The sequence below is a fragment of the Sorex fumeus genome, unplaced genomic scaffold (assembly GCF_029834395.1).
Source record: "Sorex fumeus unplaced genomic scaffold, SorFum_2.1 ptg000095l, whole genome shotgun sequence".
NCBI lineage: Eukaryota > Metazoa > Chordata > Mammalia > Eulipotyphla > Soricidae > Sorex > Sorex fumeus.
The window spans coordinates 8697783-8717282 of record NW_026606152.1 but is presented as its reverse complement, the minus strand read 5'-3'; the positions used below and the strand labels follow the sequence as shown (position 1 = coordinate 8717282).

Here is a 19500-nt window from a genome sequence, read left to right as displayed (position 1 = left end):
TCAACCAGTGCTTTGTATATCCTTGATATCAACCCCTTATCAGATGTGTATTTGGAGAATATCCTTTCCCATTCTGTGGACTGTCTTTGTATTCTGGTCACTGTATCCTTTGAGGTGCAGAAGCTTCTTAATTTAAGATAGTCCCATTTGTTTATCTCTGTTTCCACTTGGTTGGTCAGTGGAGTGTCATCTTTGAAGATACCATTAGCCTCAATATTGTGGAGGGTTTTGCCGACCTTATGGATTTTGGCCTGATGTTGAGGTCTTTAATCCATTTTGATCTGACTTTTGTGCATGGTGTTAGGTCGAGGTCTAAGCCTGATTTTTAGCATGTGGTTATACAGTTATGCCAGCAACATTTGTTGAAGAGGCTTTCCTTGTTCCACTTCACATTTCTTGCTCCCTTATCAAAGATTAGATATTCATACATTTGGGGTTGTGTGTACAGATATTCCACCCTGTTCCATTGGTCTGTGGCCCTGCCCCTGTTCCAGTACCATGCTGTTTTAATTATTACTGCTTTGTAGTAGAGTTTGAGGTTGGGGAGGGTATTGCTTGTTATGGATGCAATATAATGCCGCAGGGCCGCACTCTAGTAATTCTAAAATTTTAATAATTAGGATCTGGAGAGATCACTGCAGCAAGTTGCTCGGGTCCGAGATTCGTTTGTGTGTCTCTGAATCATGGCCCTGTGGGAGTATAAGTAGATGGTGGCTGGATGTGGCATCGTCTCAGAGTCCCATTGGGACAGGGAGAAGAAGAAGAACCCACTCCTCCCCTGTCCCATGAGGCCTGGCATTTGCCACCACTACTTGTACCTGGAGCTTGTCGCTGACTTCTAGAAAATGGCGGCTGCAAGGGGGCAGGCAGAGGGACAGCACCAGTCCCCATCTGGAGTAGCCCAGTGAAACCGGCCTATTACAAAGTCCAGGGCCATCTCTGCAGCAAGTTGCTCAGGTTCAAGATTCATTTGTGTGTCTCCCAAATTTTCTTATTAATGGCGGTTACCTCATTGTGCCTTTAAAATTTTTTTTTATTCTTAAGACTCAGATCACCTGTAGAATGGGGTTAAAGTTTCCTCAGGGGGGGAGGGAGAGAGAGAGAGAGAGAGAGAGAGAGAGAGAGAGAGAGAGAGAGAGAGAGAAGAAAAGTACCTGCCAAAAAAGGCAGGCTTGGGGGTGTTGTGCATGTGGTAATGGGAGGCAACCTGGGGACACTGGTACTGGGAAATGTACACTGGTGGAGGGATGGGTGTCAGAACACTGTATGACTGGAACCTAATCATGAACAGATTTGTAAGGGTCTATCACAGTGGTTCAATAAAAAAAATTTCCTCTGGGGATTATGTTAAACAAACAAATTATGTGGCATTCTTTACTCAGGATTGGGTAAATGACCAACATCATAACTGCTGCCTTTGATTACACCCAGAGATTCCTTTTTTAATGTTTTTCTGTGTGTAGTTATACATCCTAATTTGGTCATACATATCTGCAATAATTTTCCTTTGACAAATTGTGTCTTTCCAAAACCTATCACCAAAAAACCTATAGATAATATCACACTACATATTTTAATCTGTATATTTTGGTCACCATCAGATGGTGATCAAAATGATGGTACCAAGATGCTCCAGACTGGCCAGTACTGTCTCCACAATAGTTGTGTGTTATGTACAGAAACCTTCAGATCACAAAAATGATTTCACCAACGAGATGATAACCCTCATTTCACCTCCACCACTGATTCATTTCAAAGCCAATAAAGAGACAATAAAACACTGTGTTTATTGCCTGCTCTGTCTTAAAGCACAATGTTCCACTCCTTTTTTTTTTGGTTATTTTTTTGTTGTTGTTTTGTTTTTTCTTTTTGGGTCACACCTGGCCATGCACAGGGGTTACTCCTGGCTTTGCACTTAGGAATTACTCCTGGCGGTGCTCAGGGAACCATATGGGATGCTGGGAATCGAACCTGGGTCGGCCACATACAAGGCAAATGCCCTACCCACTGTTCTATTGCTCCAGCCCCATCCACTGCATTTTTTTGACATTAAAAGTCTCCATCAAGTTCCTTAAATAAACGATCATGATCATCGGTTCGTGATTTCCTCAAGCAGGCACTGGTAACATCTCCTTCTTCCTAGCTCTGAGATTTTAAAAGAGCCATTTCAATGCTCTTTCAGGATTAGGAGAATGAGACCCATCATTGTTAGTGGTATTTGGCATATTGAAATAAAAAAATCCATCAAAATTACTTTTCTGATTCATACTTATCCTTCATGTATTATCCTTTGTTTTAGGGCCATGCCCATTAGCGCTCAGGGATTTACCCCTGGCTCTTTGCTCAGGTATCTCTACTGGTCATATAAGGAACAGGGATTGCGGGGGATCACTACACATGTGGTGGAGGGGATCAAATCCAGGTTGACCACATGCAAAACCAGAACCTTTCCCACTGTGCTATCTTCCACATATTATCTTTTTTTTTAGACAATTTTGTGTTTGTTTTGGGTCTACACTTACCAGTGTTCGGTATACTCATGGCTCAGTACTCAGGAATCACTGCTGGTGTTGTTCGTCGATTGCCTCGAGCAGGCCCCAGTAACGTCTCCTTCATCCTAGCCCTGAGATTATATTCAAGGCTCTTTAGGAGAATGAGACCCATCATTGTTACTGGTATTTGGCATATTGGGTATGCCACAGGGAGTTTGCCAGATTCTGCCGGGTATTGTTCGGGGGACCATAAAAGATGCTGAGTATCTAATGACATGCAAGATAGGGGCTCTACCAGCTGTACTATTGCTCCACCCCTAGACAAATAATTTTATTAAGATAGAAGAGGCCTAATCAAATGTTATTGATGTTTTTCATCCACCCACCGACCTACATGGTTAGATCAGAGAGGGGTGTTCACTCAGCTTGTGCAGATTAGGAAGAAGATCTCTAGGGAAGCAAATATCTGAACAGCACAGTCTTTTCCAAGTTTGCTCAGAATCTCAGACAGCCTATATGCAGTTTTCAGAACCTCGGGATGTCTGGGGTCAATGGATTGCAGAGCTGAGTAGGGTACAGCGGGGGCAGGGGCGAGGCCGAGGACTAGGATATCTGTGGTTTCCATCACATTCCATTTCCTATGAACATACAGGGATATGTTGTTGCTCTGGAAGTGGAACAGAACAGTGGCTTTTCAGCACTTTATGTAACAGATATCTACAGCAAGATATGCATGTTATATCACCCAACTTCCAGTATACATGTGAATATGAACTCACAGACACACACACACACACACACACACACACAAGAGACATTTTCCCAAACGTGGACAAGAGGCAGTCCCACACTATGTAACTTGTGCCCTATTCCCAGCCCTGACATCAACCCAGAATCTCCATGTGGTCCCTGGGATCCCTAAGAACCCCTTGGAAATGCCCCATCCACCCCCAATAACATTACTTAGCAAGAGCATTGCATGCTGATAGTTTCTGTTCCGTTTCATTTAAATACAAAAAAGAAAGAAACTAATTCCCGGCCCACTGAGGTTAGGCTTCAGAAACCCTAGGAGAAAAGCTGGCGTGTTTCTAGACCCTTCTCTTCTGAGCTTGTGCCTTTACAAACACCCGGCAAGTCTCCCTACTACCATCTACTGTGTTCTCTGGGTACTGCAATTACCATTTTCCCCTCAAGAGAATTTTTAAATTATGGACAAGATCTAGTTGGAAAATACCACACACTGATATGTGCTTCCCCTTCCTACCTCCAATTAGAATGATTCTGAGAGAGTTTAAGGAGAATTTTAGATAACTAGCTAGCACACAACTCCACAAATATGAATCCATAAACCACAGAGATATTCCACGTAACAAATATCCACCTACTTGGGCCCTTAGGGCCAAATTAGAGCAGTGATTTCCAAGAGCAACAAATTCAATCTCAGGACTTATTAGACTATCACTACATGAAAAGTAGCTGTATTTTATCAAACACAATGTAATTGGGGAATCTTTTTTTTTGTAGTTACTGTCAAAGCTATTTCTATGATTTGTTGTATTAAAGACACTCGTAAGGATTCCAAAAGCTCTTCAAGAAGGCATATAATCCAGTATTATAATGTAAAGCTAATGTCAAAAGCTCTTACTTTCCAAATTTTGTCACCAAATTTAATTTTTGTATTCAAAAGAGGTTTTAAAAAATCCCCCCAAATTACTGAAGGTAATTTGCTCTGAGTTCACCTCCAACCAACATGTGCTTTTGATGCAAATACTTTTGGAACTTTGTCGTGTTTTCATGCTCTTCTGGAACAGAAGGCTAAGCTGATGATTTGTAAGTAAGATCACATGCTCATTCACAAAGCCAAGGAAATGGACCAATCTTACAACTCAACCTTGCAACTGACACAAAACAGGAATTTTATTTCCTCCTCCCAAAAATTTTACCTTTAAAATAATTACAGAACAAATAAAATGACATTTTTATTAATAACTTTCATAAAATTTTTTAAATGACCCTCACAGCTGCACCTGGTGATTTAGAGTGTCAGAGATCCATGTGGTTAGTGCATCCATCCTTAGTAGCAAGCAGATAAATACCAGGTGTGTATAACCACTGTGATTATAATTCAAAATTTGGAAATTTTATGAGATGCCTTTCATTTGAAATTGAAGCATACATCTGTCAAAGTCAGAAGTTCTTTTGCTCTTCTGACTGATTTGACATGAACAATCTTCCCACTACTTAGGTAAGGGCAATAATACCGATAAACATAATATAATAGTGTCTCTTGTAATAAGTTTTACTCACAAAATTTTTAAGCGGTCACACTTGAGTCAGTTCTGCTTTAAATTCTCAGTGTTATATCTGAGTCCTTGTTAGAGAGAAGCCAGAGCTCCTTGTATCTTCAGTTTTCGATACTGCTTTGAGAAGAGCTAACGTTTCACTTCCTTTTGCCAGTGAGTAATGAAGACTGTTCCAACAGCAAAGTCGAGAAAGGGCTAAAGGGTTTAGCCACTAATATCTCTTGAGGCGCCATCCACGCATTGTGCCCTAAGAGCAGGCAGCAAGGAGCAAGTTGCTTGGGCTCCTTCTCATAAACCTCTGAGAGACATTTCTGTCATCACCTCGAGGCCGTGAGGTGATGCACACACCCAAGACTATCCTAGGGGGAAGCAAGGCAAGAGAGTGACCTCAAGCCATTGTTCATCAAAATACATTTAAAACTTTTTATTTCACCCAAGTCTTGTGTTGAAAAGCCAATGTCTTTTCAGTAGAGTTCTAGAACAATTGTCATGGTGAAATGCCAAGGAACTTTCAGTACTGGCCTGTTTGCCTCACAGGTGCCATTCTGTGAATTGCTGCCTAAACATTCAGCTCAATTATACGCAGCTGGTATTTACCTGCTTCCTACTAAGGATGGACACACTTGCCATATGGATATCTGACACTCGGAGTGACCGGGCGCGTTATTCACCCGCCGTTCCTTGACAAGAGCCTGCTTCATTGCTTTCATTCAGGTCCCATGAGCAACTCAGGTCACCTGGCCTGATCAATGTGAACAGGTCAGAGAGCCGGTTCACCGGTTCCTGCCACACACCCAGTTCCCATTTCTGTGCAGAGAGGGCAGAAATGGGCAGAATTTGCTCTAAAGGCTGATCTGTTGAGAGAAAAAGAGGACCACAAATTAAAGCTCATTTCCAGTATTTACAGTTAACTAAGCAATGCCTTGGAGCGAAAAAGAAAACAATAAATTATTGTGCTATTTGCAAAATAGTTGCGGGCTTTATTTAAAAATTGAACTATACATGATATGTTAATCGTTTATTTATATGTCGAAGCTGACGTCAAATAGCCAAAAGCGAGTAAAGCCCTTGTCCCTCTTTCCCTGTCTCTTTTTCCTTCCTTACACTGGGGAAATAGGGGGTTTCCTGACCTAGAGGGACTCGGATCTGACTAGGCAGAAAACGCCAGAGCAGAGAAAAAACAGTACGATGCCAAGCGCCGCGGAATATAAAGCGACGATGAGGTGCAATCCACCAACACACATGCTAGTGATGAGGCCGTGGAGACAGAAGGGAAAGATGGAACCTGAACCATCATATAATCACGCTATAGTCGCTGTCAGGGGGGAGACATCATGCTGTCCGCTGGCTACAATGGCCCTAAATCCGTAACGCCACAGGCTTCTCGAACAAGCGGCCCCTGGGGAAATACCCCGAGCTGGGGAGCAGGTGACCCCCACCCCTCCGTCCCAGGAATCTCAGCGGACTCCTCAGGTACTGTCTGCCCCCGCGGGGCCCCAGCCTCTGGGGCTGTCATCTGCAAGCTTCCTGGACGAACACTGGACTTGCGAGGTGGCTTATGAGGGTGGACCGAGACCTGCTCTCCCCGAGCGCAGAGTTGCTCTTGGGGCCAGCGCGCCCCGCCCATCCGGAACCACCGCCCGTGCTCAACGCAAAACGGGCCACCCGAGCGTGCGAGGGAGCACGCCTGCACCCCGACCCACGGAGTCAAGTCCCAGGCGGCTAGCCCTGGTTCTCCCTAGGCTGGAGACCACGGAAACCACTAAGTCCACTTTGCATTCCCACACCGCCAGGCATCAGATACGCACGCCCCCCCCCCACGCCCCTACCAACCCAAGGCGAGCAAAGCTCTGGGGTCCCAAACGGCACTTCCAGGAGAACGGGGGCGCCCACTGATCCCCTGGAGCAGAGTTGTTGCAGGTCGGGTAGTCCTGCCCTACCTGAACTACCCTCGCCCACCCGGCCCCAAATCGCGCCTCCTCTGCTCCGAGGGGAGCCAGCAGCCGCAGTACCCGGGCCCCCAGCGGTTCGGCCGCGCGCTGACGGTGGGTGCCCGCGTCCCAGTCCCGGCGCGGTTGCCGGGCGTTCGCCCCGCTCCCCGCGTCCCCCGAAGCCCCGCCACCCGTGGCTAGCTGGCTGGAGAGGGCACTCGGGGATTGGGCAGGCGCGTACGGACACTGCAGAGACGCGAGGGGCCGCGCCCGCCCCCAGCCGCGCGACCCCAGGGGGCCCCCTGCTGCGCCACGCGCCCTCCAGCCCCTCCCGAGTCCGGAGCGCCCGCCTCTCGGACCTTTGTCTTCACTGTTGGAGCAGAAAACTCAGTCCACTCCCTCCCCCGCGGTCCAGAGAGAGGCCCACAGCTGGACGAGCGTCCCACCCCGACACTGCCCAACAACCCCCCGGACCAGGACGCTAGGCTCCTTCCGGCTCGGACCCGGGACAGCCGGGCTGAGGGTACGTCGTCTAGGCGCGGCGGGACTCAGGGGACCAGGGAGGGGAACAGCGCGCATAGGACGATCGGGGTTCTCCGGCCGGCAAGGGGATCCCGGGGAACCGGGGCACCGCGAGCCCGTGCGCCCCGCCCGCAGCGCCTTGGCCGGGCAGCGCAGGGCCTCCCCCTGGGCACCTTCTGACCGCCGCGGGGAGGAGGCGGGGTGTCGGCGCCGCTTAAAAGGCGCGGCCGGGCCGCCAGGTGCAGCCACCGGCGCCCGCGTCTCTCCGCGCTGCAGCCCGCGGCGCCCGGCCCCAGAGCGCCCCGCGGACAGGTGAGACCCGAGAGCCCGGCGCGGCTCCTCGGGACCCCGGGGGGCGCCGGACGGAAGGGCGGGAAGGACTCGGCTCCGGCGCGGGGTCCGAGCCGCGCGACCCGGGGGTGCGTCGCCACGAGGGCCTGGGGGTCGCGCACCCTGCAGCGCCGCGGGTCAGGACCCGGCGAGGGGGAAGCGGAGCTCGGGGCGGGGGTCGCCGCCCGCCCGCCGCGGCTTGGCCGGAGAAGCGCGGGGACGCGGGGCGGGCGCGGGGCGGGCACGGGGCGGGCGCGCGACGGGCACGAGCTCCCCGCGGGCGGCCCCGCGCTCGGCCCTGGGCACCCCTCCCCGCCCCCCGCCAGGCCGGGGAACGCCGGGACCCTCACGCGAAGCAACGTGCTCGCTGCAGATTGCGTCAGCCCGGGACGCTCCCGCACCGGGCGGAAGTGGCCGCCGTCGGGCCGCGTCCCTGTCCCGGCGCGCAGACCGCCGGCGCCCGTCCCGCGCCCCTCCAGCCCTCCCGGCGCCCGTCCCGCGCCGGCAGTACCGCGTGACCACACCTACAGAGTGTCAGAGTCACGCACACTGGTGTGAGTAGGTTACAGCCAGACGCGACCCTCAGAAGCAGAAGGATCGAAGACTTAAGGATTTAAAAAAAAAATCCCAAAATAACCTTCGCCTTTTTGGAAGTTGTTCATTCACCCAGCAACTTCCCTGAAGGGCAGACCCGCTCAGCCGGCCCTTCGCAAGGCTCCAGGCCAGACTGGGTGCTGTTGCGGGGTCACGGGTCCCAGTGTTCTCGGCTTCCTGTCCGACTGGCCCGGGCCATTAGATTTAGCCACGGCTCCATCCGGGGGTCAAATTTAATATGTTCATCTTTCGGGGGGCGGAACGGGGGAGGGGGAGTTGACATGGGGTGTTGCTGCTCAGCCTCGAGCTTTGAAAAAAAAATCAATATGGGTTTTATCTGAAACCTTTGCCGTGGCTGCGAGCTGGGGCGCTGAGTACCTCCATATGGACAAGGGCAAGGAGAGAAGGCCCAAGCCCAGCTGGTGCTAGCTATACCGATATGTCACAGACCCTCATCTAAGTGAGGGGCCCACATTTCACTGAGTGCCAGAAGAGAGCGAATGTCTCCTTTCAGGACACACTTAAACTGTGAATGTCTGAGCCAAGGTGTACAGCCTTACGGTGCTTGCCTGGTGTAGTGGGCTCACATCAAACCCAGATACCGCGTGTGAACTCTAAACACCCCCAGTAGTGATTGTTGTGTACTAATGGGTGTGGCCCAAACACCCACCCCACATGTGACTTTTAGCTCTTCTTGAGTTGGGGGGAGCTTGAGCCTAACAGCCTCGCATACCCCAGGACCTGGAGGCCCCTAGTGAAGGGATCCAGCTCTAGCACTGAACTCCAGCTCTAGCACTGCTTTTGCAAGTGCTCCTCATTGTCAGGCTGTAGGGCTCTGGGTCTCCCTGGTGTCCATCAGCCTTCGGGTATCCTCTCTGCAACTTTGCTGCCCTGATGGCTTCATGGCTAAGGCGGGCCAGTGAGACATCCATCCCCAACCCAATAAGGAAGCCTCAGGAGACAGGACATGACTTGCTTCAGAGGGGAGCATTCTGTTTCTAAGAGGGAGACTTCCCTACCAGCTTAGAAGGTGTGGAAAATAGATTACTCATCATGATTGTGGAAACGTGGAATCCTGTTTAAATGAGCTGATTGAGACAGATAGGGTGTAACTCTGCATAAATGGAGACCATTCATAGCCCAGATTGAGGCAGGCAGCTGACTCGGGGAAGAGAGCTACAGCCCTGTCCAGTAGTTGCCACGGAAACCCCAAGACCTCTACTGTGCTCTGCAGCACAAAGCCCTCACCAGGGCCATGGCCCAGGCAGCACAGCACTCCATCATGTTTCATGTGTGTCTGAAGGATCACTTCTGAATGAAATACACAGCCTGTGACCAGAGCACCTGCCCAGGACAGAGCTGAGAATAGCTGTCTCTCAGTGCCACCATGGACCGGCAGGATGGTGCTGACACTCCATGGTGCTGTGTGGCGCGTCTCTGGGACAGACAGTGTGCAAGCGTCTCCATGCAGTGGCCTTCCTCACAGACGGCCTGTTTCTAACCTCCCTTGTGGCAAGGCAGGAAATCAGCTTCTTTCTGGCGTTTTCAATGGGGAGCTGGGAGCAGGCTCCAACCTAAGCATCACTGCTGATGCTGCTGATCTGAACTTTCCATCCAGGTTTGTGCACATTCAGTGAAATGTTGGAAGGAAGTGACTCAGGGAAATTTGGCCTGCCTGAGCTTGCACAGAATTGCCCCAGCAAGTGTCAGCCCCAGTGGTATGGGCAAGACCCAGTGCAAATAGGCAGAAGTAGTGTTGCATTGCCACTAGGATGCTGAGAATCTCAGGCAGAGTGGGAAACCCCAGGAGTATCTTTAAAGAGTTCAGTCAGCATGCTGGCTCTCCCCAGCCCTCCCCCACTTTTACTACTTCTTGAAAGTTGGCCAGATTATTCAGTTGAATAAACTTCTCTTTATACAAGAGCACACAGAAACATGTTCAGGATGGTTTGGGAACCATAAATTTAATCCTATGACAAACTAAGTTGGTCTTGTTTTTCCTTCTTTTGGTGAGGGAGGGTTGGAGGGAGAGGTTGTATAAAAATTGCTGTTTGCTTTAGAATGGGTTTAAGAATGTGTGCCCAAGACCCAGTGCATCATTTGTGGAATATAAAATATAATATGAAACTAACACCCATGGACAGTACAGACAAGGGTCAGGAAGATTGTTCCATGGTTGGAAGCCTGCCTCATGATCTGGGGGAGGAAGCAGCTGGGATAGAGAAGGGATCATTAAGTCAGTGATGGTTAGAGGGATCATTTGGAATAGGAGATGTGTGCTGAAAGCAGATAAAGGACCAAACATGATAACTTCTCAGTATCTATATTGCAAACCATGATACCCATAAGTAGAGAGAGAGTATGGGGAATATTGTCTGCCATGGAGGCAAGTAGAAGGGTGGGATGGGGGACGGTGAGGAATACTGGGGATATTGGTGGAGAATGTGCACTGTGGAGGGATGGGTGTTCGATCATTGTATGACTGAAACTCAAACATGAAAGTTTTGTAACTGTAGCTCATGGCTATTAGAGAGAGAGAGAGAGAGAGAGAGAGAGAGAGAGAGAGAGAGAGAGACCCAGTGCACTCTCCCAGATTCCTTTCTGACTCTTGTGCTTCTGTCTTCCCCAGTGCCAGCCTCCCGGAAGAGAAGATGGATTGGAGCACACTCCACACCATCCTGGGTGGTGTCAACAAGTACTCCACTAGTATTGGGAAGATCTGGCTCACTGTCCTCTTCATTTTCCGCATCATGATCCTGGTGGTGGCTGCCAAGGAGGTCTGGGGAGACGAGCAGGCAGATTTCACCTGCAACACTCTGCAGCCCGGCTGCAAGAATGTGTGCTATGACCACTACTTCCCCATCTCCCACATCCGGCTCTGGGCGCTGCAGCTCATCTTCGTGTCCACACCAGCCCTCTTGGTGGCCATGCATGTGGCCTACCGGAGACATGAGAAAAAGAGGAAGTTCATCAAGGGAGAGATAAAGAGTGAATTCAAAGACCTCGAAGAGATCAAAAACCAGAAGGTCCGCATCCAGGGCTCCCTGTGGTGGACCTACACCAGCAGCATCTTCTTCCGGATCATCTTCGAAGCAGTCTTCATGTATGTCTTCTATATCATGTACGATGGCTTCTACATGAAGCGTTTAGTGAAATGTACCAACTGGCCTTGTCCCAATACCGTGGACTGCTTTGTGTCCAGGCCCACCGAAAAGACCGTCTTTACCTTTTTCATGATTGCCGTGTCTGGGATCTGCATCATGCTCAATGTCACTGAATTGTGCTATTTGCTCATTAGGTATTGTTCTGGAAAGTCAAAAAAACCAGTTTAATGCCATACGCAGCTATTAGGTAAATGATAGCATGAAAGGAATAGACAATTTGTGCTTAGCTGTAAAGGTCAAGAATATCTTAAACACAACCATTTAAAAGTCTTTAGCTCTTCATGAAACTTCAAATGCTGCCAATGAAACGCTTTTCACCTAAAGCTTCAAAACCAAACGTTGACTCTTTTTCATTAAAGGAATTAAAAAGTTCAAAGGAAACCCTGAACTTCCCAGGTTTCTGGTGTAAGACATCTTAGACAAAGGTTCTCTCTCTCTCTCTCTCTCTCTCTCTCTCTCTCTCTCTCTCTCTCTCTCTCTCTTAGATAGAAGAAAGAAGAGTAAAGCCAGATCCTAAAGAGGAAATTGACTGATTCTTGGCCTGTCATTTGCCAAAATTTTCCCGAGTCAGAATTAAACAGAAAGCCTTGTTTTGTTTTGTTTTGTTTCCCCCCACCTTGGGAAGTGTTGGTTTCTGACAGTGGGTTAGGGTAACTAATGCTTCAAACCTTGAGATGTGGTTTAAGTGAAAACTTTAACATATGTTCTTTGATCTACAGATGGAAACTGTTTTTTGTACCTCCTATTTTAGATTGTTTGTAGTAACCAACTTTATGTACCTCCTATTTCAGAGGTTCAGAAATGATGTATAATTAGATGGTATCATTGATTTTTAAATATAGCCTTTCCATAATGAATTATTTGTGGGGTCACTGGCCCTTGCATTAATTGTGGTATGCAGTCCATGAGAACATTCCAGCATCTATCAAGTGAAACAAACTCAAAGTAATTCTTAGCAAGCGATTCTCAGCAGTTACGTAGAACTTAGTGGCCTCACCTCAAATTTACGTATAATTTTGCTCAATAAATACTGGAAGCTGGAGATAATACAGCAGGTAGGGCACTTGCCTCAAAAGTGGCTGATCCAGGTTCAATCCCCAGTATCCTCTATGGTCCCCCAAACACTACTAGGAGTAATTTCTGAGCACAGAGTCAGGAGTAACTACTGAGTCTCACTGGATGTGGCCCAAAATGTTTTTTAAAAGGAAAAAGAAGTACAAGCTGGCTGCACTACCAACTCCTCCCAGTTACCGGCTGCTTCAGCCCCTCTGCCTATGACTTTTATCTTTTCCATTAGTTTGGTAAACTGGATGTAATCTCAGTAAAGAAATTGCTTGGAAATACCTTATTGCCACAGTATAATTTAATGGCACCAGAGAAAAATGGGGGTGGGTGCAGGAGAGTTACTATTTTTATTTTTTTTTATTAAAGGATACATGGTACTCAAGTCTGATGACTGAAAATGAATTTCATCTGCCACAAAAGTTTGCTTGCTTCCCTCTTGTGCATTCACTGTTTTTTAAGTGAAGATAGAATTAATAGATATTTTTTAAATAGAAACCAAGGTTTTGGTGAAATATTTAGTATTCTGTAGGAAAAATGGAATATATTGACATTATGCTTGACATACTTTTCAAATAATTGTACTTAACAGACTTGAATGAGGATGAACATTTTCTGTTGCCAAGAATAGCATTGTAAAAAATATTTTGTAATAATAAATAGCTTTAATTACATTCTTTTTACTAAAATAATTTTGTAATAGCTCAAGTGTCACTTAAAATATATTAACTCATTAACTTTTAAATCTCTCTGAATATCTGTTTGTTATAGAACAACAGTTTTCAATTTCATCTGTAACCACCTTGAAATAATATGTTAATATTTCATTTTTCAGCACGTCCAGCGGGTAAGTTTCCAGAGTGTCCGCCCACCACAGGGATTCTCTCTTAACACCAGAGAGACCTCTGTAATCAGAGATGTGGGCGCAAGAGGGAAGAAAGAGTTTGTCTCTACCTAAACTAGGCTCACCTGTGACAGACAGTCTTCACAAACACTATCATAAGGTCTGTGTAACATGAGTGAGGCTTATAATTTGCTGAAGGCAGTGTTGGGGAAAGGTGACCAGTTAACTCAGCTCCTGGGAGAATCACTTAAAAGTGCTACTGGAGGGGGCGGAGTACAACAGGGGTGTTCTTGCCTTGCACCCGTCCTACCAGGGGTCTATCCTGGACACCCATATGGCCCCTTGAGCCCTGCCAGGAATGATCTGAGTACATAGCCAGGAATAATCCCTGAGCATCACATGCAACACCCTCTGCCCCACAAAAAATGAAAAGAGTAAAGTACTATTCATGGTGAGGGTTCGGACCTAAGGACAATCCTACCTAGTCTTTCCTCTGGGACTTCCTTCTGTCCTTTAGGTGGTGAGGGGTGATGCTTGCGGTGGCCAGAGCCCTGAGCCTCACTCAGAAACCAGGAGGTAAGCAGCAGCTCTAGCCTCCGGGGGTATATGCTGAACCTTTTGTCCGAGGCCTCAAGGCACCTTGGAGATCGATGTTCATATTGGCAACATGGATCTCCAAGTAGTGGCAACTCTGGACTGTGCATGAGTGTGCCAGGGCCACGGCTGGCAGTGCTGGTTTACACATCCCTGGTCCCTGGCCCCCTCCCTCGGTGCTGGCCTTCCCATGCTTGTGGTGGGGCTGACTCCAGGGCCTCACACGCTAGGTGTGTGCCCACTCCTTGAGCCTCTTCCCAACCCCCGAAAGCCAATGTGCTTTTGACACGGATTTAAGAAGTTGACAAAACCCTAAACTAATGTGAGCCAATTTTCTATCCAGTTGATGGAAAGGGGATAAGAATCTCTGGCTACCTTCCAAAGCACGCTGCGCATGGCCTGACAAAATAGCACACCGTTTTTAATAGATAGATTCATTCTTACAAGCCATGAAGATTACTACTCTCCAGGTACTAAAATATTAGGTCAAAATAATAATAGACCACTCCCAACCTCTTTGAAGAGCTAATGGAGAGGTCTGACTGCACACATGAAAATGAGAGCAGAAATTCTGCAAATGTGCATTCTGAGATATGAATTTTGAATATGTGCTAGAGAGGAAGAAGATGTTTGCTTTTTAAACATCCTACCTGGGGCTAAGGAGAGGCTCAGAGGATTGGCACCATGCTTAGAATTTGGAGAGCCAGGTTCAAATCCTGGCACACCCATTCTCCAAGCCACTTCTGGGGTTACCCTGGAACCCCTGCACTGCTTGAGAAACCCTCCGCTGGGGTAAGATTTCTGCCAAATGACTTGATCAGACTGGTGCCATCAAGCTATGGCCCTCACAGGCCCTGGAACCGTGAGTTCATATGGTTCAAACCATTCTCCAGTGAAAGGCCAGGTGCAAGTATTTCAGGAGCATTCCACAAGGTGCCTGGAACCTCACTGTGCCATAACTGCCACCACCCCAAAAGACCCACCAGGCAGTGTGACCAGAGGGTCTCCAGGGCGACAGGTGCCCACTTCTCTTAAAGGTCTGTTTCCATATCTTCAAAAGGGCATACCACATACTCCAGAAATTTAGTGGCAGGCAAACGGATTTATGCAGAAAGTTTGTACAGAATCAAGTGGTCAGTAAAACAGTATTGCCACCCAGTTTCCTTTAGATAGATCCCACCCAGAGGAATTAAAAAAAAAAAGATTGATGCCGGAAGCTTTAAAAAATGCACATTTAACTGGTGGAGGGATGGGTATTTGATCATTGTATAATTGAAACCCAAGCACAAAAATGTGTAAGTTTGCAACTGTACTTCATGATGTCTAACTATTAAAAAAAATTTTTTAAATGCACATTTAAACAAAGTCTAGTAAGTATTATGTATTGCACATATATTGTATAGGTACAATATAAAGTACCTATTATATAAGAAATAAGTATAAATCTAGAAGGAAAGAGCAGCCATTTAAGATGGAAGAGAATGGCAAAGCATAAATGTCACAGCACAAGTCCAGAGTGAGGACTACTACATTACTCTATTGTTCCAGAAAAAATCAACAGAATAAAGGCAATTTGGGTTCCTCTCTTGTAGGGCCCTCTGAGACTCTCAATATCTATTCCCACAGTCTCTGCTGTATCATCTTAATTCCCGAGGCAGCACTAGAAAGTAGTCAGTCTGGAGGCAGAAGTGGTCACATTGACAGAGCAGAAAGTGTGACTTTGAGATAACACATTATATTCTACTTCTGACAGCAAAGAATCCCATAATACTGAGGGATAGACATGAACTGAATGGAATTCTTCTGGCATTTCCCATTCCTGAAGCTAGTGACTATCCTTGTAGGAATACCACCTCTGCCCTTTAGGGAACTAACCCCAACTTGGTGGACATAGACCTCAAATTACTCACTCACTCTACCAATATTTATTTATGCTGGAAACTCTGGGGTTTAGGAACTGTGAAGAGAACATATACACACCTTCACATGAATGCACACACAGCAGACTGCAGGGGGCAATTACGAGGATGGATGAGATGCCAGAGACCAGGTACAGAGCAGTCAAAGAGGACTCTGCCAAGAATGCTGAAGGAAATTCTGAAGCTAGCAAAATCCATCTCTCAGGAAAGAACAGCCCCAGAAGAGATAAGGGAAGTGGGTAGTATTCACTCTGCCCTCTGGTGAACCCAAAGGTAAGACTATTTTCCACTTCCAGATATCAAAAGACATGAAGGACCCACTCTCAGCCTCTCCAGGTACACATCTCACCAGTCATTCATTCATTCAACACCAATCACTGCTTAGCAACCTCCTAGGTGCAGGCAGATGAAACAGTCTGGCTGTGCAGCAACAGTGACAAGGAAATGACGCTTCCACAGAGCTGCGTCCTCTGGCCTCTCAAAATGGTGACACTGAAGGTCTCTGCACATGCTTCCGAGCAGCCCCACCTGCTGTACCTGCTGTCCTCACTTTTTATTAAAAGGCAGCCAGTGTGATTTATGTCTTTACCAAGTTAATATGTAAGCACAGTTACATTTAAAATGAAATACATAAGTAGATAGAGTCAGAATGAAAAGCCTCATTTCACAATCCTGTCCAGAAGTGTTTTATTATTAACATCTCAGTGTACACACATCCTTCTGGGGCTTTATTATTATTATTATTATTATTATTACTATTATTACAGCACTGTAACTTACAAAGTTTTTTGTAATATAGTTGTTGCAAGCATACAATGTTCCAACACCAATCCCACCACCAGTGTGACCTTCCCTCCACCAATGTCCCCAGGTTTCCTCCCACCCCCCAAGTCTGCCCCGTTAGCAGTTACATAGCAAATGTACTTCAAATTGCTTGCTACAATAAAACGGCAAAATAGAACTATCATAAAATAGATCATTAAGAGTAAATTTGTAAAGAAATACAAATGGCCAAAAGGCACATAAAAATGCTCTACATCACTAATCATCAGGGAGACACAAATCAAAGCAACAATGAAATATCATCTCATACCACAGAGACTGGCACACATCAAAAAAGAATAAGTGTTGGCACGGATGTGGTGAGAAAGGGACTCTCATTGTTGGTGGGAATGCTGACTGGTCCAGCCATTTTGGAAAACAATATGGACATTCCTTAAAAAAAAACTATAAATTAAGCTTCCATATAACCCAGCAATACCAATTCTGGGAATATATCCCAGTGGTGCAAAAAGCACAGTAGAAATGACATCTGCACCCGTATGTTCATTGCAGCACTGTTCACAATAGCCAGAATCTGGAAACAACCCAAGTGGTCGAGAGCAAACAACTGGTTAAAGAAACTTTGGTACATCTATACAATGGAATACTTTGCAGCTATCAGGAAAGATGAAGTCATGAAATTTGCTTATAAGTGGATGGACATGGAGAACATCATCCTAAGTGAAATGAGTCAGAAAGAGAGGGACAGACATAGAATGACTGTACTCATTTGTGGAATATAAAATAACATAATATGAGACTGATACCCATGGACAGTGGGCTGGAGCAATAGCACAGCGGTAGGGCGTTTGCCTTGCACGCAGCCAACGTGGCTGACCCAAGTTCGATTCCTCCGCCCCTCTCAGAGAGCCCTGCAAGCTACCGAGACTATCTCGCCCGCACAGCAGAGCCTGGCAATCTACCCGTGATGTATTCGATATGCCAAACACAATAACAACAAAGTCTCCAATGGAGACGTTACTGGGCCCACTCAAGCAAATCGATGAACAACGGGAGGACAGTGATGAATGGTGACCCATGGACAGTACAGACAGGGCCAGGAAGACTGTTCCACAGTTGGAAGCCTGTCTCATGACCTGGGGAGAAGGCAGCTGGGATAGAGAAGAGATCACTAAGTCAATGATGATTGGAGGGATCAATTGGGATGGGAGATGTGTGCTGAAAGAAGATAAAGGACCAAATGTGATAGCCTGTCAGTATCTGTATTGCAAACTATAATGCCCAAAAGTAGAGAGTATGGGGGAAATTGTCTGCCATAGAGGCAGGGGCAGGAGTGGACTGGAGAGGGAGATACTGGGGACATTGGTGGTGGAAAATGTGCACTGGTGGAGGGATGGGTGTTTGATAATTGTATGACTGAAACTCAAACATGAAAGCTTTGTAAATATTGCTTCCGCTGAGTCAATAAAAAGAAAAAAAGTGAATTTGTGATCATTGATAGCTATACCTCACAATGGTGTTCTAAAGCATTGTCTGGGTGTTTACTGAGCTGGCTGTTGCTAGTTGAGCCTTCTGTGGTGTTGTTTCCACTCATTAAGCTTGATGGGCTTTTACACAACCTTCCCATCAAATTTGCTGTGCTCCTACTGGGCTGTAAATACTGTAAGATTTGAAGAAGGTGTTACATAGCCATATTTGTGACCACATGCTTTAGGAACTGTGAAGCTGTACCTGTTCATATGGCAGAGGAAATTGGGTGTGGCAGATACTGGAACTAGCCAGGAGGAAGGGGAATCGGCTCCTCCCCTTTGTCCAGAAGTTTCAGCCAGGTCAATTTACCTGGAACAGTTTGGCAATTTGGTGACTTTTTGAGCTCCTTCTAGGTTTTTTTAAAAGAAGTAATTGCAGGACCAAAGAGATATTTCAGGAATAAGGCACTTGTTTGCATGTAGCCAATCTGGGAGCCATCCCCAATAGCCTAGATGGCCTAACCAAGCCTCACAGTAGTGATCCTTGAGCACAGAGCCCCAAGCACCAGCAAATATGGCCCAAAACAAATAAACAAAAAGGAGCTACACATATACTAGTATGCATAACAATTTTTGTTTTATTTCTTAATACTTAGTGGCATGAGGGGATAATAGCTTTTTATTTTATAGTATGCTCTGGAAGCCTTCCCAAATCAGTTTTTTAGAGTCAACTAGATACTGTACTGTTCCATAGATGAAATGAGCTATAAATGAGTTAACTCTGTACTGTTTTTTCTAGCAGGTGTGCAATATTCCATAGACCAAATGAGCTGTAAGTGATTTAACTATGTAGACGCAGCATGTTCCTTTAAACGGGTATATAATCGTCCATAGTCAAAATGCCATAAATTATTTAATTGTCTCCTGGTTTTATTACTTAACTGTCTCATCAGTTATATTTTTTCCAGTTTTTACAAACTACTTACTTCCCTTCTCCCTCCTTCCCAACTCCCTTCAAATTAGGGTTTTCCTTTGTCACTCATGTCACATGGATTTTTCTACCTGGACTAAGTCCTTTATATTTTTCCTGTCAGGTTGTATCCTGATAGTGTGGGCTCATCCCTCAATTCCATTCAGATCTCTTGATCCCTATAACCTGTTTATTAGCTACTTTTTCAACTTAATGACATCTGTCAGCTTATTGAGCTTGCATTCTCTGTAGTCATGTAAGCCAATAAAAATGTTAAATGTGTGGCTGGCAAAAGGAAGGAGGGAGAGGGAGAGAGAGACAGAGACAGAGAGAGACAGAGACAGAGAGACAGAGAGAAAGAAGAAAAGTGCCTGCCATAGCATCAGGCAGTGGGGGTTCGGAGGGAAATGGGAGGGTAACTTGGGACACTGGTTGTGTACACTGGTGAAGGGGCAGGTCAGTTGGAACATTACATATCTGAAACCCAATCATGAACAAATGTTTAGCTGTGTATCTCACTGTG

General features: G+C 46.6%; 1 protein-coding gene across 1 annotated transcript; it reads left to right on the top strand.

Annotated features, from left to right (window-relative positions):
* Nucleotides 1-7462: 7462 nt before the first annotated feature.
* Nucleotides 7463-11685, top strand: GJB2 (gap junction protein beta 2). The gene is made up of 2 exons (XM_056132964.1): nt 7463-7560; nt 10802-11685. Exon 2 carries the CDS (start codon nt 10824-10826, stop codon nt 11502-11504), a length of 681 nt encoding a protein of 226 aa, XP_055988939.1. The 5' UTR covers nt 7463-7560; nt 10802-10823; the 3' UTR covers nt 11505-11685.
* Nucleotides 11686-19500: the final 7815 nt, after the last annotated feature.

Bases quoted from the DNA above. Each gene is read 5' to 3' on its own strand.
- GJB2 (XM_056132964.1), top strand. From the start codon at position 10,824: ATGGATTGGAGCACACTCCACACCATCCTGGGTGGTGTCAACAAGTAC.